Consider the following 19,405-nt stretch of genomic DNA (forward strand, 5'->3'; position numbering starts at 1 on the left):
CACACACACAGACAGCCACACGCACACACAGACAGCCACACGCACACACACACACAGACAGCCACACGCACACACAGACAGCCACACGCACACACACACAGACAGCCACACGCACACACACACAGACAGCCACACGCACACACAGACAGCCACACGCACACACAGACAGCCACACGCACACACAGACAGCCACACGCACACACAGACAGCCACACGCACACACAGACAGCCACACGCGCACACAGACAGCCACACGCGCACACACACAGCCACACGCGCACACACAGACAGCCACACACGCACACACAGACAGCCACACGCACACACAGACAGCCACACGCACACACAGACAGCCACACGCACGCACACACAGACAGCCACACGCACACACACACAGACAGCCACACGCACACACACACAGACAGCCACACGCACACACACACAGACAGCCACACGCACGCACAGACAGACAGCCACACGCACGCACACACAGACAGCCACACGCACGCACACACAGACAGCCACACGCACACACAGACAGCCACACGCACACACAGACAGCCACACGCACACACAGAGACAGCCACACGCACACACACACACAGCCACACACACACACAGACAGCCACACGCACACACGATCGGCCTCCGACCAAAAAAATGTGCCACATGCCTGCCTGCTGTATGTTTATCTGGTCAATTGGAACAGTGTTTTAAATTTGTGTTTACTCTAGATCCAAGACATCGCCTGAGCCTTTCTAAAGCGGGCGCTGTGAAACGGCTCAATTATGTACCAATGGCATTCCAAAACAAACACGGCTGATTTGGTGCAGGGCGCACAGCGAGTGGCCAAATTACGGGAACCTCCAATTAAACCGAGTCGGTGGTTGCGGTTGGAAGGCACGGGGGAACCAGTGGGGGTGGGGTTAGAACCAGTGGGGGTGGGGGGGGTTAGAACCAGTGTGGGGGTGGGGGGTTAGAACCAGGGGGGGGGGGTGTGGGTTAGAACCAGGGGGGGGGGTTAGAACCAGGGGGGGTCGGCAGACTCCTGTTGCAGTTATTAGTGGGGGTGAGTTTGAGGTGGGCTGGGTTGAGTGTGTGTGTGCGTGAGTGAGTGGGTAAGTAGGTGTGGGTGTCCCCATACCGACCTTCATAGGGTGCTCGCGAACAGCACTTGCCCCAACAGTCTGTTAAGGCCTCGCGTGTGTGGTCCGTGTACGCACACGTAGGACACACACGTTCCTGTGTCTGCGAATACGCGTGTATGCGTGCCTCTTCCTTAGTGCTTGTGTGCGCGTGTGGATGTACGTGTGTGTGTGTGTGTGCATGCTCACGGACGCGCGTGTGTGCGCGTGTGTCTCTGTGCGCGTGCCCTCCAGTGCCTGCGCTCGATGGCCAAGCTCATGTCCGAGTGCTGGGCGCACAACCCGGCATCGCGTCTCACCGCGCTGCGCGTCAAAAAGACGCTCTACAAAATGTCCGAGTCGCAGGACATCAAGATCTGAACGGAGCCCGGCTGGGGGCGGTGGGACAATGCTAGGGGCCCAAAGCCCCCCCCCGCCCCCCCCTCGCCCCCCGCGGCCGCTCCCACCGAGACGGAGCGCGCCGGAGGGACGAGGCCCCGCGGCACCAACGAACGATTCCCAAAGCGAGCGGCGCGCGGTCTCGCGAGTCCACCGGCGGAACGACGACGGACGGAGAAGGGGAGGGGGAGGGGGGGGGGGTGAGTCCGGTGTTTTTGAACCACGACCCTGGAAAAAAAATAGCAGTCGACCACCCCCCCCCCCCTTTCTCCCCGACGACCTCGCACACGACCTCCCCATGAACCTAATCCCCCTCCTCCCCGGTGACATCGCGATCCGGTGCCCTGACAAATTGGGCTCCGTCGTTCTTTCGTTTTTGGAGCGGCCCCGCGAAAAGCGAGCGCCGTTCAAGAGGGGACGGTGCAGGGTGGGTCGCGGCTTCCAGACGGAGCGAGCCGGCCCGGGCGGCCGTCATCACGGGCGGCGCGGGGGGCACGGGGGATGCGAGATAGAACTTCGGGGCTGCACCTGCAAGGGCAGGTGCACGGAGGGGGATGAGCGATGGTTGGTGGCGTGTGGGAGAGTTCCTGGTGGATTAAAACTGCGAAGAAGAAGAAGGAGGAGAAGGAGAGAGAAAGAAAAAAAAACGTTCAATCGGGCGGCTGAAGCAGCCCGCTCGGTCTGCCGCGGGATTTGTCTCCCCGTGAAGCGACTCCACGCCGAGGAGTTTCCAACACGGACAAAAGACGAAGACCTCGCGGTTTGTCGCACGATGTGTACATCGTCGGGGCCTTTCGCCAACATTCGTGTGCGCAGCAATGTTTAGTGTAAAGCGCTTGTGGGTGGATCGCGAGGGTTGTGAATATTTCTCGGTTGTGGGTAACGAAAGCTGCAGCAGTAACGGCCCCATCGCAGGTTCCCACCTCCCTGCTCCCCCCTTCGCCCAGCGACGGCTTCTTACTTTAGCCAAGCTCTTCCAAGCTCTCTCTCTCTCTCTCCATCCCTGACTTTCTCACTGTAATTCCACGTCATTTAGTATACATCTCAAAAGTCAGTTCAGTTACGGTTATTGCAATCTTTCCTTGATTTGACCTCCCGTTTTTTTCGTTTTCAAAAGCATAACATTCACTTGGCCTGTTATTGTGGCCGAGCCCAAAAACAACCTGTCGCGTCGTTAAAACTCTACGGTAGAACGTGGGGCACCTTTGTGGCCGTGACAACGCGCCAGGACAATCGTTGAGGGCAATCGCGGCCGGCACCAGCGACTCGTTTTGCTCCGAGCAACTCTCGTCAACTTGGTGCGACATTGGCAGCGAGCGACGGACTTTGTGTCCAGCCAACGGAGGGTCAGAGTTCGTACAAAAGTGCGTCCTATGGACAACGATTGGTCGACAAGGCACACAACCTTGGGCACTCACGTGACCTCAGTATTCCGATTGAAACGTGCCATCCCAGTCACCCATTCGGGAGTTCAACGATCACATTTGTCCAGATTTGTGCAACTAAATATGTTTTATACAATCGATAATAATTTATCAACAATTTTAGCCCGGCGGTAGCGGCGGCACACGCTCGTCACCCAGGCCCTGCGGAGGCAGGGAGGGGTTGGTGGACCACGCACCTGTTGCGAGACACCCTTCCCGCGGGCGTTCACGAGTTGGCATGCCGTGACTTGCCAGGAGAAGGCGGCGCAGCAGGCGTGGACTCGACCTGTTCCGTCTGTAAGGGATCGAGGGTTTGCGCGTCGCACGCGTGATGGTTTCTCCGGGTGCTCGAGTTTCCTTTCAAATGCAAAAACACTCATTAGTTGGCCAACAGCACCTTCATATACTGAGGAACGCAGAGCTTCGGCGGTCTCGTCCGTGGTTGCTCCTGGCCCCTATTGAGTCGTTCCCCCTTCGTCACGAGAGCGAGAAAAGACTGCACTGAGCACTGCAACATAGAAAATTGTTATTTTAAAAAATATAAATTAATAAACAACAAACAATTCCGTACTTTTTTTTCCCAAGTTCCCTCACCGAGTCGGGTTCTCTCTCCACGCTCTTCTCTCCCCCACCGCCTTCGACCCATCCTCATCTCCGGAGTAACACCGCCCCAGCCGCGTGATCTCCTTCGGTCCTCCCCCCATTATCTTTCGCCCGACCGGCGTTGTTTTCCCACGTGCGCATGTTGAACTTCTTTCACACCGTACGTGGCCAACCGTGCTAATCCGGCCACACGTGCCAACAACAACTCAAGCTCTCGTTGATGCCGACGCTACTTGCTTTGTCCCGGCGTCTCAGCTAGGCCAACGACGATCGCCCCCGCCCCCCCCCCCCCCGAGCGGGAGCCGCGCTTATTTGGACCGAGCGCTGTCGTCTCAAATCCAAGCCCAAGCCCAGACAGGGTCATTGTTGTTGTGCAGCGATCACCACCCCCACCACAGCGATCAACACCGCCACCACAGCGATCACCACCCCCACCACAGCGATCACCACCCCCACCACAGCGATCACCACCACAGCGATCACCACCCCCACCACAGCGATCACCACCGCCACCACAGCGATCACCACCCCCACCACAGCGATCACCACCACAGCGATCACCACCCCCACCACAGCGATCACCACCACAGCGATCACCACCCCCACCACAGCGATCACCACCCCCACCACAGCGATCACCACCGCCACCACAGCGATCACCACCCCCACCACAGCGATCACCACCGCCACCACAGCGATCACCACCGCCACCACAGCGATCACCACCACCCCCACCACAGCGATCACCACCCCCACCACAGCGATCACCACCCCCACCACAGCGATCACCACCCCCACCACAGCGATCACCACCCCCACCACAGCGATCACCACCACAGCGATCACCACCCCCACCACAGCGATCACCACCGCCACCACAGCGATCACCACCCCCACCACAGCGATCACCACCACAGCGATCACCACCCCCACCACAGCGATCAACACCGCCACCACAGCGATCACCACCCCCACCACAGCGATCACCACCCCCACCACAGCGATCACCACCGCCACCACAGCGATCACCACCCCCACCACAGCGATCACCACCGCCACCACAGCGATCACCACCGCCACCACAGCGATCACCACCACCCCCACCACAGCGATCACCACCCCCACCACAGCGATCACCACCACCCCCACCACAGCGATCACCGCCCCCACCACAGCGATCACCACCCCCACCACAGCGATCACCACCGCCACCACAGCGATCACCACCACCCCCACCACAGCGATCACCACCGCCACCACAGCGATCACCACCGCCACCACAGCGATCACCACCCCCACCACAGCGATCACCACCCCCACCACAGCGATCACCACCCCCACCACAGCGATCACCACCGCCACCACAGCGATCACCACCACCCCCACCACAGCGATCACCACCCCCACCACAGCGATCACCACCACCCCCACCACAGCGATCACCACCCCCACCACAGCGATCACCACCGCCACCACAGCGATCACCACCCCCACCACAGCGATCACCACCCCCACCACAGCGATCACCACCCCCACCACAGCGATCACCGCCCCCACCACAGCGATCACCACCCCCACCACAGCGATCACCACCCCCACCACAGCGATCACCACCGCCACCACAGCGATCACCACCCCCACCACAGCGATCACCGCCCCCACCACAGCGAGTCCCCCAGTCCTCCTCCTCCCTTCCCCAGGGCATTGAGGAGCGTCTCTCGTCCACCACACGAAAAAATAAAATTCAACAACAAGAAATGTGAATGTGTTGTTGCGCCATGGACCCTGGAGCATTAAACCGGGCACCAGTACCCCCCACTCACCCCCCCCCCGCTCACCCCCCGCTCTGCTCAACCCCCCCCCCCGCTCACCCCCACCCCCCCTCTCACCCCACCCCCCGCTCAACCCCCCCATTCACCCCCACCGCTCACCCCCCTGCTCACCCCCCCCTCCCTCCTCACGAGGTTGGTGGTGCCACTGCTCACAAAGAAAAGAAATGTTCTGACCTTGTGTTGCAATATTTATTTCACAATATGTAGCCTTAAGTTGCAATTTATTATTATTAATAATGTCATTGTTGTTGTTTCAGTAACGTTTTTTTTACTACTTTTGCAACGTCAGTGTTTGTAAAAAAAAACTACTTTGATATACTTTTATGTCTTCATACGCGTTTTACTTTCTCATTTTGTCACGGTAAATGAGTTTTCGCCCTCTGCCTCTCTCTCTCTCTCTCGGTCTGTCCGTGGTGTTGCGTCCTGTACATGAGCCAGTTGATTATACACGCGTCGCGCATACGGGTAATGATTGTACACGTGTCCCTACAAACAACAAACAAACAACAACAACAACCGTTCGCCACTAAGTGGCGGTGACGTCACAACGGCACCTGTGCCAGGCTAGGTGCACTCGTGTCCCGACACATCGCTTACACCACCACCAGCAGCCTGGGCTGAGAATGGGTCCCAACGTCCATGCAGAAACCCCGACGCTCCCCAGGAATTGTTGTCCGCTCGTAAATAAAAGATGAACGGTGCTCCGTCTGCCACAAGTAAATCATGACGCTAAGTGGAGGAAGGGGGAGGACTGCATTGACAGTGGTATGCAATCACCAACATAACACTTACAGGTAACCCAATTAGCCAGATTATCCGCGCTTGCGGAAAAATAAAGGTGACTTTTAGTTTAACGCGTAGCAGGCTGTAGCGAACAATATCAACCATAACACAGGGTTTTTTGGGGTTAGATCGCTTAAATATATAAATGTGCCGTTAAAATGAAACAGGAGGAATTCTCCACAAAACTGGCTTTTGTCTGGTGAAGCTAGTTGCAATTGCTGGCGAAACGTCGTACTCAGATTGTAAATGTTGTGGCCTGGCTCTCCAACACACCGGTGTGCTGTACCAGTAACGAATCGGCACGTTCTGTTCGCGTGACAAACCTTACTAGTTGGCTGTCGGGTGGTGGCGGGTTTAACGACACATTTATATATTTACGCGATCTAACCCAAAAAAAAAAACCTCTATTATGAAAGTTGACGATCTCTGCGCATGAGCGCCCTCTCTCCGTATCGTTCGCCGCTCCTCACTCGTCCAGGGGGTCGGCAAACTCCATGCCGGCAAGGGACCGCAAAACGCGTGGGCAAGTCGGCCGATTTCTGGGCGCGTTGAAGAAAACGACTCGGGCGGAAGGCAGCGCGCCACATCGTGGCCCTCCCACGCGGCTAGACAGCTCGCTCCGTTTGCCGAATTTTCGAGTGTGTGCGTGTTTGGCGTCATCCGTGAATGTTTTACGTTGTCCGGGGTCAGCCCGCGCCGCTCTCCCACACAGCGCCGCTCCGGATAATCGTCAGCTGACGAACTCGCCCACGGTTCAGTCGTTGACGACGCCTTCGAAGGGACCGTTGCCCGACATGTCGGGCTATTTCCTATTTTCTTACCTGGCACACAAAATGTAAGATCGTCGATGAACGAAGCGGGTTTGGGTTTTTTTTATCTTTTCCATACGCACTCCTTTACCAAACTTTGCCAAATTCGAAATTGACGCCGCGAAATGTAACCCGTTGGGGATTATACACGGACATCATCGTCATCGTGATGGTCCCCTTACTGGCAGACTGATGCTGCCCCAGGTCGCGCTTGCAAAACGAGACGTCATCCCGGTCCCCTTTGAGTTCTCAGCTTGGTGAAGTAAAGTAAAGTACACTTGAACCCCCAAGTGGCATAGCCCAGTGATGTAGTTTGGTCCGTATGGGCCCTGGTGCAAGTAATGACATGCCCCCCCCCCACCCCCTCTATTTGTAGCCCACAGCTTGCACCCCCCCTCCCCTTCACCACCTTTGGCCCCTGGGCCCAAATGCAGTTGCACCACCTGTACACTCAACAGATATGCCACTTGTCATAGCATAGTACGTGCAGTACGTTGAACTTCTTTCGCACCGTACGTAGCCAATCGTGCTAATCGGAGGTGCGGGGGAAGGAAAACAAACTGAACACAAGAAGCAGTTCAGGTGATGTTTTTTGTGAATCTACAATAATGCAGAGGGCAGTTATGCAAACATGTATGCAACATGTGGTCAGGTGCGGAGTCTACAAGCATGTTTTGGCACAGTCACTCCCAAACAGGACCGTTTTCCCAAATATTCCCTGACCGTTAGTTTTTAAATTATGTATTCCTTTCCTTTTCTGATGTACTTAAAAAAAATCCTTTAATATGCTGCTTATATATAAATGTTTTTCAATTACACGTTCAGTTTGTATAGTTGTTACGATGCATGTGTAACATATTAAATGCCTATTGCAGTTTTTTTTTTTAAACCTGGCTGAACTTCCGCGAACGAGTTGAAAACCACAAGCGAAATTGCATCCTCGCATGCACTGCATGGCAGTCTAACCTATAAATGTTTTACAATTCTCATAGCTGGTGTTTGGCTGAATTAAGTTAAACCTCGAATTTTAACATGAAGTTTTCACTTTTCTAAAACTAAACCATTTTCTATTTATTTTACCAGGTAAAACCCACTGCGCTATACAGCTCTTTTGCTATCACAAATGATAGCTCAACGAATTGGCTTATCATGTGGAAATGTACAGCCAAATACTCTGAACGCGTGATGTTTATTCTAAATGTGGGGGGGGGGGGGGAGAAACCGGAGGACCCGGAGAAAAATCCACGCGACCACGGGGAGAGAGACACCGCAAACTCCAAATATACAGCAGCATGCGTCAGCGTAGGGGATCAAACCCACGACCTCCTGCAAACCAGGCGAGGTTGTTGAGATATCGCCACCAGACGGAGACGATGGAATCGCTTAATTTAAGAAGCTGGTTGCATCGCAGTTTGAGCGCCTGAAACGAGGATTCGAACTCGGCTTCTGAGCGCTGCTGGCTTAGGAATGTTACCCGTTTGAATCGCAGTTTGAGCACTCAAAACTCGGATTCGAACCTCGGTTTGAGCAGTGCTGGCTCAGTGTCTCTGTAATCCCCAAGCCGGATGGCCACTCGGCACAGAATCAGCCAATAGGTGGCATCGTAATAATGTGGTCAACGGTCTGTATCACTCAAATTTAAACGTAAACACATTTGTAGGTGACTAATTGCATACACCACACGGGTTTATGGCTCTTCAGATGGTAACTTGTCAAGGCATCGTAATTTATTTCATAAGGATGTATTACACCTCGGAGTAAATGTGCATTCATTGTGGAGAGTAAACTAAACATTTGCACAGGGCCGATTCATCATGAACCAACGCGTGTCATCTTGTATTATAAACAATACGATTGGGCAGTAGATTACCAGAATATCATTATTATTATAATTGTGTTCAACGTGTTAACATGTTTATATGTCACTGTGTAAAATAATACATTTGTCGTCTGTAATTAATGTACATGCATCGTGTTGTTTTTGTATTAATGCAGAGAAGATTGCGTGCCTATATATTATTAAAAAAACACGTTTTGTGTAAATATACCGTATTGCAAAAGGGATTGCTGGAATGTGTCGTTTTTTTATTATTATATACACGTGTGAACAGGGCCTATGTTGTCTGCGGGTCCAGACGCGTTCTGAACACGTGGCTCAGTCGCTTGGTTGACCCTGAAGTGACGTCGACATGCGGTCTCCATCGTAAAGACCCCGTCGAGTGTTTCAATCGAAAAAAAAACATTCAAATTCACAGTAGCGTTACCCCTTAACAACGTTTATTGGTTTAAAGCTTTCGTGACTGCAGTAATTGATATTCTTAGCTCTTTCGGTAAAGTCACGTTGAAGGGAAACAATAAAATAAAAATATATATAAAACAATACAAATTTTCACGACGTTTCGACCATAACACAAACGGTTTGTGTTAAGAATATATAACGTTTATCGGTTTAATTCACATTCCACGTGTGCTGAGCCCATGTCATTATCCACAGATGTTTGTCGTCGGGTGGTGTTTAATGTTATTTTACTGGCATCTTCTCGACTCGTCGAATATATTTGGTGATCACCACGGGTTAACAGAAACGAGGCTGCGGGTTTAAACAGCAGGCAGCAAAGCTAAAGATCCCCCCGTGTAGCCTTTAACAGACTGCTGGGCCAAGTGCTGTTAGCGAGGAGCACCTGTGAAGGCCGGCACGGCACACGTGGGGGTGGGTGGCCAGCACCACGCCCGGCCGCCTTTGTCGCCCTAGTGGCGATGTTTGCACACTGCACCAGATACTCAATTGAGGCTGAGTCGACCTAGGTGAGGTTCAGGGTCTGTTATTGGTCGTGAGCTGGAATCAAACTTTGGTAACCGTGTTCGTGGCGCATTAAGCTCACCACTACACTACGGCTCCCCACGCTGCACTATTTGCAGACAGCAGAGGGCAGTCACTAACCGACGCGGATTTAATGCTGCTTCTGCGTTGACAGTGGTGCACAAAGTACAAACAACAACACAACACTCAACACATTCGTCAATAACACTGGATGGCTTTAAAATTGTAAATATAATAGGCGACGTTTCGGGTAATGGCCCTTCTTCGTAGCACAGGGGAATCCCAGAGAGAAAGAGTGGATAATAAGAGTTGGAAACCGATGAGAATTTATTTTTACGATTTCTTACGAACCGTTTTTAAGTTGTCTCGTTGACATGGGATGGTGAAGTATGGATAAATAATCCCAACGTCCTGCACGGTGTGTAGCCAGACCCTCATCCCGCAGTGGTTTGACAATAATGCAGCACGTGCACTGATGTACATAGACCAATGATCGCGATTTCAAACAAGAATGGTGTCTTGTTTACATTCTCGTAACTGGTAGCGCCTCCGGTGGCTGCAAGTGGCTCAGTGGCAGAGCGAGCGAGCGAGCGGAAGTTTGCGAGTTCAAATCCCGGTTGGGGACCATCAAATAGATAGCACCTTGTGGGGAAAGCCAACAGTGGTTGCTCTATCGATATCCCCCCCGCCATGGGAATGTGGAATTCCCACCATTGGCTCAAGTTGAATACCACTCAATCGACGTGCCACTGCAAGTCCGCCGAATGGACTTGAACAAGTGTCTGATGGGATGTGTAAATGAACAAATAAAAGCAAACTTTGTTTTTAATGTGCAGTGACAGATATGTGAAGGAGGCTTATTGTCAAAACGGTTTATTTAGTTACGGCCACGTGGGGGACGAGAACGAGCGGCGCATAGGTCAGAGCGCTGAGCCAGCGCAGCTGAGATGCTCGGTTTGAATTCACGAAACCCTTAATATTCGCGGGGCACACGTCACTGGAGAACGGCGACAATATTACAGCTGCGAATAATAATAATAATACATGAAAGTTTTTGTTAGGAAAATAGGGTTAGGGGCCATACATAGATTGACGTTTGAACATATAAACTATATATGTAAATGAATACATATATTGTGCAGTATTATCTAACTTGTCTTTAACAACGATGAACATACACACAGTATTTTAAAGTGCAAATGTACGCAAGAGTAACCGTGATTTGATCCGTGAGTCTCAGCCCGGGAAAAACAACGGACTTGTACACAAAACCACCGCTGTCACATGATCATAATAACGGTTTATGGGTGAGATCGCGTCAATAGAAATGCGTCGTCAAACTCACCACCACCCGACACAGACAATCAGTAAGGTTTGTGGCGTTCACAAAAATGCCACTTCGGGTGATTAGCAATTATTTCTGTGTCACACAGGGCGGGATCGTGGTGCCCCTCGTGTGCTCACAAGTATGTTAACGTTCGGTTTCCATGGACAAGCGTGACATTTTTTCTAAAGTTCATAATTGAGTGCACTGGAACTGTTTGTTTATTTGTAAAGAGATTTAAATTTTTATTTCGACATTATTGCAATTTTTTATGGTGTTAAAAAAACATTTTTTTTTATCGGGTAATATTTGGATTACTGTGACTCGAATTGGGACAATACGATCATTTATTTGGCGTATTCGTCCATACATTGATATTCTTATCGTTTTATAGAGTCCAGGCATGTTAGCTAATAACACGTCGGTAACTGGGCTGTTTAAGCCATCGGTGACACAGATAGCATGTCCACATTCATCACTTTCAGAATGTTGACACAATTATACCATGAATAATATGACTGTGTTTAACTCGTAAACAGAAATTAGGAGAGCCTTGACCATGAGTTCTAGTCCTGGCTGCGCCCAAAGAAGTCAGGCCTCTTATGACACACAACCAAACCTGTCAACCCCTTGTCAGTGCCTACCTCATTACAGACCAATTCCGACCTTATTGGTCACCCCGTGCCCTTATAAATCTCACGTTCATCCTACAAAGTCAAATCACAAGGGACAAACACAAACAAATAGATTTTAAAAATGTGCCCGTATTGAAACGGCTGTAGGCCGTATGGACCTGAAAACTCAATTTCCCTGTACAAGAATATGGGTAAACCGTATGTGTTGACAGGTATGTAGAACTAAAACTAAACTATTTTTTTATTTTAGCAGCTAAACTCCACTGAGCTATACAGATCTTTTTCAGAAGTGACCTGGTTATCTCAAATGATAACTCGACGAAGTGGCTTATCATTATGTGGACACATGTAGTGACGTATATTGGGTCACTACGGTATTAGCGCCAGCTACTGACAGGAGAATGGAACTGCAAGTCTTAGAGCCTCTCTCTGACACCAGAGTATGTTATGGCATGGAAGGGGGCCCTAAGGGACATGACCCCGGTGACTGTCAGAGAGAAGGCAGTTGAGGACGTGACAGTCTGGTTGAACCCGAGAGGGCATGTAACCAGGGCAGGGTAAGAATGTGGGCCAGAGGTGGCGAGAGAGACACGCAGTGTATGGGCCAGAGCCTTCTGGGAGGATCCAGAAAAAGGCGTGGCCGAGGGCGGAGCCAGGCCACACTCAGGGGCATAAAAGGGAGGTCCCGAGAGCCGATCAGGGCTTCATATTATTTGGGTCTTTCGGTAAAGTCACGTAGATAGGTTCGAAGTCACGTAGATAGGTTCAAAGAAAACCTACGTAGATAGGTTCAAAGAAAACCTATCTACATGACTTTACCGAAAGACCCAAAGAATATGAATTCCTGCAGTCACGAAAGCTTTAAGTCAAGATCCGATCAGGGCCGTCTTGTGGAATGGAATACGCCGGGCTACGTCTCTTCAATCTCCGGGCTTCGGTCCTCACGTTCGACATCGTGGGTCAGGCAGTGTGTTACTGACCTGACCCGGTTATGTAATTACCCCATTGTGGTCTAGTTAACCGTGGTAGTTACCACCTATATCGTCATCCCGTGTATGTTTGCGTAGTTACCCCGTTGTGGTCTTAGAATAAACGTGTTGCCTCCAAAGTCAAGGGCGTGTCTCCAGTGAACCCACTACACTTGTTTAGCAGCCAAATACTCTAAACGCGTGATGTTGATTCTAAATGTGGAGGGAAAACCCGGAGGACCCGGACAAAAATCCCCGCGACTACGGGAAGAGAGAAACGCAAATTCCAAATATACAGCAGCAGGCGTCTGGGTCGGGATCGAACCCACAAACATCCTGCATACCAGGCGAGGTAGTTAACATCTCATAGCCACCGTGATGATGATGAGAGAGAGACACACAAACTCCAAATATACAGCAGCAGGCGTCAGGGTCGGGATCGAACCCACAAACCTCCTGCATACCAGGCGAGGTAGTTAACATCTCATAGCCACCGTGATGATGAGAGAGAGACGTAAACTCCAAATATACAGCAGCAGGCGTCAGGGTCGGGAACGAACCCACGACCTCCTGCGTACCAAGCGAGGTAGTTAACATCTCCTAGCCACTGTGATGATGATGATGAGAGAGAGACACGCAAGCTCCAAATATACAGCAGCAGGCGTCAGGGTCGGGATCGAACCCACAAACCTCCTGCATACCAGGCGAGGTAGTTAACATCTCATAGCCACCGTGATGATGATGAGAGAGAGACACGTAAACTTCAAATATACAGCAGCAGGCGTCAGGGTCGGGAACGAACCCACGACCTCCCGCATACCAGGCGAGGTAGTTAACATCTCATAGCCACCGTGATGATGATGAGAGAGAGACACGTAAACTCCAAATATACAGCAACAGGCGTCAGGGTCGGGAACGAACCCACGACCTCCTGCACACCAGGCGAGGTAGTGAACGTCTCGCCACGTTGAGTTAACCGGCCAGAGACTCTCACAGCTGTTGTACACAGGTGGCTCTGTTTCTCGTCTCTGATCAACGTGGCACGAGATGATTTGCCCACCAGCCAGCAAAACTTGTTTTTCTTTAACACAAAGTGAAAGTTAACAATGCATGTTAAGGATCTCATCACGTTTCGAATCTCAACGAGTAATTGCATACGGGGGGTGGTGAATCGGCATCACAAATGGTGAACACTGGTGGGATCGGTCGTCCCCCAACCCATCCCCCATGGGTTGGGGTGGATTTCATCCAGCAGTGGATCGATCTTGGTTGCTGCTGATGATCGTGATGATCGTGATGATGACGACGAAACGTGGGTGTATTGCGCCCCCACGTGGCGAGTTTGAACATTGACACGTCTCATCATCCACAGTCAAATACTGGAAATCGGATTTAGGATAGATTTTGTTATTCAGATCAATGTACGTTAAATCAAACCGTTTCCACAACCACGATGTTTAAATATATATCATACTGTGCACAACATCTTACGATAATTTGGTACAGAGACCATCTTCTATCTAAATTGGGATTGAAGCTCACAGAAAATGGGTAAACCCAACACATTTGCAAATACCCATGTCCTGAAAGGGTGAATAAAAAAAATATGCAATAGGCCGACGTTTCTGGCAATGGCCCTTCTTTAAAGCAGAGAGACGGTCTCTCCGCTGAGTTTTTTTGTGTGATGTATCCTTCTGCACCACTGCCAACGCAAAAACAAGAAGTACAAGTTAAATTCCCCACTCCAAAATAATAATCTATGGGTTTGAACACAATTCCATTGTTGGGCACCGCTGCAGTACGTACTTCAGTCTCATGCATTGGTATTTGTACAACAGAGATGGAAATACTAGCGCTAATAATAATAATACTTCTACTACAGATGGTAAACATTTTTTTATGAATGTTTAGATTTTCTTTAAAAAATGTTGGAACATATTTTCCAAGACAAAGAGCGCGATTACCAATCAGCATTCGACAGAGTCACGCTAAGCGAGGTCTGCATAATAGGGTCTACAATTATTTGTAATATATAATAGTGGTGACCTTTGGCGGTGTAACTTTTTACCACGTTTTTATTTTGAACCTATCTGCCTTTTGACTTTACAGACCAATATTCCCCATGCTGTTGTATCCTTGAATGATTGAGAGCTCACATTCTCTGTCCTGTCTCTCTCCAAACAACACCACCACCACCACCACCAATACCACCACGCTCACAAAACACACACACACACAGAATGTAACTGGTATCGGCAAAACATGAGCAATAACTGATTGATCTCGTCAACCGTCATCACGCGATTTTGATTGGTCATCGAACAAAGGCGGCGGTCATCGCGCGGCGCTTTCACATGCGCTTCTGCGGCCGTCTGGAACGCTCCTCTTACCGATATTTGAAAGCCCCTGGAGCTGCGCTCTTTTCAATCATCCAGATTGCAAACGAACTTCTTTAGAACAGATTTTTGTGTTCAGTTTTTGTCGTCCTTCCCCCGCACCGCCGCTCAGCGCGGTTGGCTACGCACGGTGCGAAAGAAGTTCAACATCCATACAATACAATGGTGATGGGGGACAACAACACAACTACACCTATTCTTGGTTCTTTCTATAAAGTTACGTAGAAGGGAAACAATTAAATAATAAAACTACAAAGCAATAAAATTCTTGCGACGTTTCGACTGCAACACAAGCAATCATCATCAGGTGATGATGATTGCTTGCGTTGCAGGTGATGATTGCTTGTGTTGCAGTCGAAACGTCGTGAGAATTTGATTGTTTTATATTTTTATTATTTTATTGTTTCCCTTCTACGTGACTTTACCGAAAGAACCAAGAATATGAATCCCTGCAGTCACGAAAGCTTTAAATCACAACTACACCTTTATATTATTCTCTCAGTGGGTTTACACGAAGCAATATCGCCCCCTATTGGGAAAAAAAACCTGGCAGGATCGTCCCTGCAAAACGTCTCAAGTGTGGCCTGCCTGGGTTAAACAGAGTTGTTAATAACTCTCTCTCTCTCCTGCACTCTCTCCATCCCTCCCACCATCCCTCTCCTCTCTCTACCACCAACCCCCCCACGCCAACCAACCAACCATCCCCCTCCACCCTCTTGCCCTGTCACCAAAATACAACGTTGCCGCGGGACGAGAGAAAGAGTAACTGTGAACAGCTGTTTCCGGATCGAGTCGGGAGCGAAGTGTGAACCGTGGAATGGGGGGGGGTCTCTGCGTGCGGCGATAGCGGTGGTTGTGGTGGTGGCGGTGGTGGTGGCGTGGATGGTTGTGGCGTGAGACTGGCGTCGTGGAGAGGGTGAGGGGCTGGGGTGAGGGGCTGGGGTGAGGGGGTGGGAGGAGCTGTGACCGATATGAGATAGGAAGGAGCAGGAGGGATGTGGGGAGGAGGTGGGGGGCGAGTGCTTTCGGTGGCGTTTGGGAGTGAGTGAGTAGCGACAGAGAGATGGAATGGACCCGATCATCGCAGAGGGCCCTGTCCGCGTGAGAGACGCCAAGAAGGTATGGACCAATAATCACCACCAGCATCACAGACATGACCAACAACGACAATCGCCATTCGTCACTGAGTGGCGGTGACGACACCACGGCGCTCGTGCCAGGCTATGTGCACGTTAAGAGCTCACATCGCCACCAACATCACCGTCAGGATCAGCAGCATCGCAGCGACTTTTTGGCACGGCCATCATCATCATCGCGCTGCGCTTTCAGGTGTGCTTCTGCGGCCGTCTGGAACGCTCTTCCCTTCCGATATTCGGAATACACTGGAGCTGTGCACTTTTAAATCGTCGGCTAGATTGACAAACTGATTTTTTTATCAGAACCGCTTTTTAGTGTGTAGTTTGTCGTCCTTCCCCCGCACCTCCGATAATCGCGGTTTGGCTACGTACGGTGCGAAAGAAGTTCAACGTATCATCATCAACAGCGAGATCAATTGTTGTCATCATCATCATCGGCATCAGTGGTAACATCGTGAACAGCACAGAGAGTGCTTGCTGTCCGTACTTTCCCAACTCAACCCTCTGGAATGGTGCTGGTGGCCATGCGTGTGTTTGAGATGTTCTATATCCATTTGCCTGTAGCTGTGCGTGTGTGGCCCTGTGTGACTATGGTGTGTTTGTGTGTTCCGAGTCATTTACTTACACGTACAAAAACAACATGTTTACCACGTGTGTGTGTCTGGACTAGCGTTGATAGTGTATGTCAGTAGGGTACAGTAATGATTATTTTGGTTCAGGGTATTTCGGGTTGTGTTATTGGTTCGTGTCGCCTGCTAATGATTTCTGTGTATGCGTGTGTGCTTGTGTGTGTGTGTTTGTATCACAGCCTCAATTGAGTTAACCAGTGCGATGTGTTAAAACATCGCCACTAGGGAGACAAAGACGGCCGGGCGCGGTGCTGGCCACCCACCCTCTCGTGTGCTGTCCCGGCCTTCACAGGTGCTCGCTAACAGCACTTGCCCCTACAGTGTCAGTCATCTCAGTCTGTCAGTCATCTCAGTCTGTCAGTCAGTCATCTCAGTCTGCCAGTCATCTCAGTCGGTCTGTCAGTCATCTCAGTCTATCAGTCATCTCTGTCAGTCATCTCAGTCTGTCAGTCATCTCAGTCTGTCAGTCAGTCATCTCAGTCTGTCAGTCATCTCAGTCGGTCAGTCATCTCAGTCTATCAGTCATCTCAGTCGGTCAGTCATCTCAGTCTGTCAGTCATCTCAGTCTGTCAGTCATCTCAGTCGGTCAGTCATCTCACTGCCAGTCATCTCAGTCTGTCAGTCATCTCAGTCGGTCAGTCATCTCAGTCGGTCACTCATCTCAGTCTTTCAGTCATCTCAGTCAGTCACTCATCTCAGTCTATCAGTCATCTCAGTCGGTCAGTCATCTCAGTCGGTCACTCATCTGAGTCTGTCAGTCATCTAAGTCGGTCAGTCATCTCAATCTGTCAGTCATATCAGTCTGTCAGTCATCTCAGTCGGTCAGTCATCTGAGTCTGTCAGTCATCTCAGTATGTCAGTCATCTCAGTCTGCCAGTCATCTCAGTCTGTCAGTCAGTCAACTCAGTCTGTCAGTCATCTCAGTCGGTCAGTCATCTCAGTCTGTCAGTCATCTCAGTCGGATAGTTATCTCAGTCTGTCAGTCATCTCAGTCTGTCAGTCATCTCAGTCTGTCAGTCATCTCAGTCTGCCAGTCATCTCAGTCTGTTAGTCATCTCAGTCTGCCAGTCATCTCAATCTGTTAGTCATCTCAGTCTGCCAGTCATCTCAGTCTGTCAGTCATCTCAGTCTGTAGTTCATCTCAGTCGGTCAGTTATCTCAGTCTGCCAGTCATCTCAGTCTGTTAGTCATCTCAGTCTGCCAGTCATCTCAGTCAGATAGTTATCTCAGTCGGTCAGTCATCTCAGTCTGTCAGTCATCTCAGTCTGTCAGTTATCTCAGTCTGTCAGTCATCTCAGTCGGTGTGTATGTCTTAGTGTCTATGTGTGTAGTGTGTGTGTGTGTCTTAGTGTCTATGTGTGTAGTGTGTGTGTGTCTTAGTGTCTATGTGTGTAGTGTGTGTGTCTTAGTGTCTATGTGTGTAGTGTGTGAGTGTCTTAGTGTCTATGTGTGTAGTGTGTCTGTCTTAGTGTCTATGTGTATAGTGTGTCTGTCTTAGTGTCTATGTGTGTAGTGTGTGTCTGTCTTAGTGTCTGTGTGTGTAGTGTGTGTGTGTCTTAGTGTCTATGTGTGTAGTGTGTGTGTGTCTTAGTGTCTATGTGTGTAGTGTGTGTCTGTCTTAGTGTCTATGTGTGTAGTGTGTGTGTCTTAGTGTCTATGTGTGTAGTGTGTGTGTGTCTTAGTGTCTATGTGTGTAGTCTGTGTGTGTGTCTTAGTGTCTATGTGTGTAGTGTGTGTGTCTTAGTGTCTTTGTGTGTAGAGTGTGTGTGTCTTAGTGTCTTTGTGTGTAGTGTGTGTGTGTCTTAGTGTCTATGTGTGTAGTGTGTGTGTGTGTCTTAGTGTCTGTGTGTGTAGTGTGTCTGTCTTAGTGTCTATGTGTGTAGTGTGTGTGTGTCTTAGTGTCTATGTGTGTAGTGTGTGTGTGTCTTAGTGTCTATGTGTGTAGTGTGTGTCTTAGTGTCTGTGTGTGGTGTGTTGGTGTCTGTCTTAGTATCTATTTGTGTAGTGTGTGTGTCTTAGTGTCTATGTGTGTGTAGTGTGTGTGTCTTAGTGTCTATGTGTAGTGTGTGTGTCTTAGTGTCTGTTTGTGGTGTGTTGGTGTCTATCTTAGTATCTATTTGTGTACTGTGTATCTGTAGGTAGGTGTTTGTGTGTGTGTGGGTGTCTGGCTAGGCGTTGGTGTGTGTGTGCCTACGTGTGGGTGAATTATTGTGCATCTTATTTCAACTGTATGTATGAGTTTGTGGTTGTGTGTGTAGGAATGTATATTGACGTGTGTCTATATCCGATTGGTTATGCCATTGTATGGTGACTGGGTGTGTGTTAAAATAGTTCCGTGTCAATGGATGCGCGCGCGCGCGTGTGTGTGGTATTACAGCAGTTCGCTACGAACCCCAGCGACTCGAGTTCGATTTCCGCTCACGGCCACCAACACCAGCGACGATTATCCGACCCAATATTGGGCTTCTCCGCAGGTCGACTCGGCCTTAAATGAGTACCCGCGTGGTGTGTAAACATGAGCA

At 50.2% G+C, this 19,405-nt stretch overlaps 2 protein-coding genes across 7 annotated transcripts in view; both read left to right on the forward strand.

The window, feature by feature from the left end:
• The window catches only part of BMPR1B (bone morphogenetic protein receptor type 1B), a 105,650-nt gene extending 96,612 nt beyond the window's left edge, over positions 1–9,038 (forward strand). For both annotated transcript variants that reach the window (XM_032969443.2, XM_076073173.1), the window contains exon 12: positions 1,380–9,038. In XM_032969443.2, the coding sequence (XP_032825334.1) occupies positions 1,380–1,505 (126 nt within the window). In that variant the 3' untranslated portion in view covers positions 1,506–9,038. The remainder of the gene's footprint in view (positions 1–1,379) is intronic.
• A 7,021-nt stretch (positions 9,039–16,059) lies between these two features.
• LOC116951007 (uncharacterized) overlaps positions 16,060–19,405 on the forward strand; it is a 35,423-nt gene continuing 32,077 nt past the window's right edge. For 2 of the 5 annotated variants that reach the window (XM_076073169.1, XM_076073170.1), the window contains exon 1: positions 16,061–16,237. In XM_076073169.1, the coding sequence (XP_075929284.1) occupies positions 16,187–16,237 (51 nt within the window). In that variant the 5' untranslated portion in view covers positions 16,061–16,186. Of the gene's footprint in view, positions 16,238–19,405 lie in introns of all 5 variants that reach the window. The other 3 variants (XM_076073168.1, XM_076073171.1, XM_076073172.1) reach the window with 3 other exon arrangements.

This window comes from Petromyzon marinus, chromosome 41, assembly GCF_048934315.1.
Source record: "Petromyzon marinus isolate PM22_M1 ecotype Great Lakes invasive population chromosome 41, UKy_Petmar_22M1.pri1.0, whole genome shotgun sequence".
NCBI classification, from domain to species: domain Eukaryota; kingdom Metazoa; phylum Chordata; class Hyperoartia; order Petromyzontiformes; family Petromyzontidae; genus Petromyzon; species Petromyzon marinus.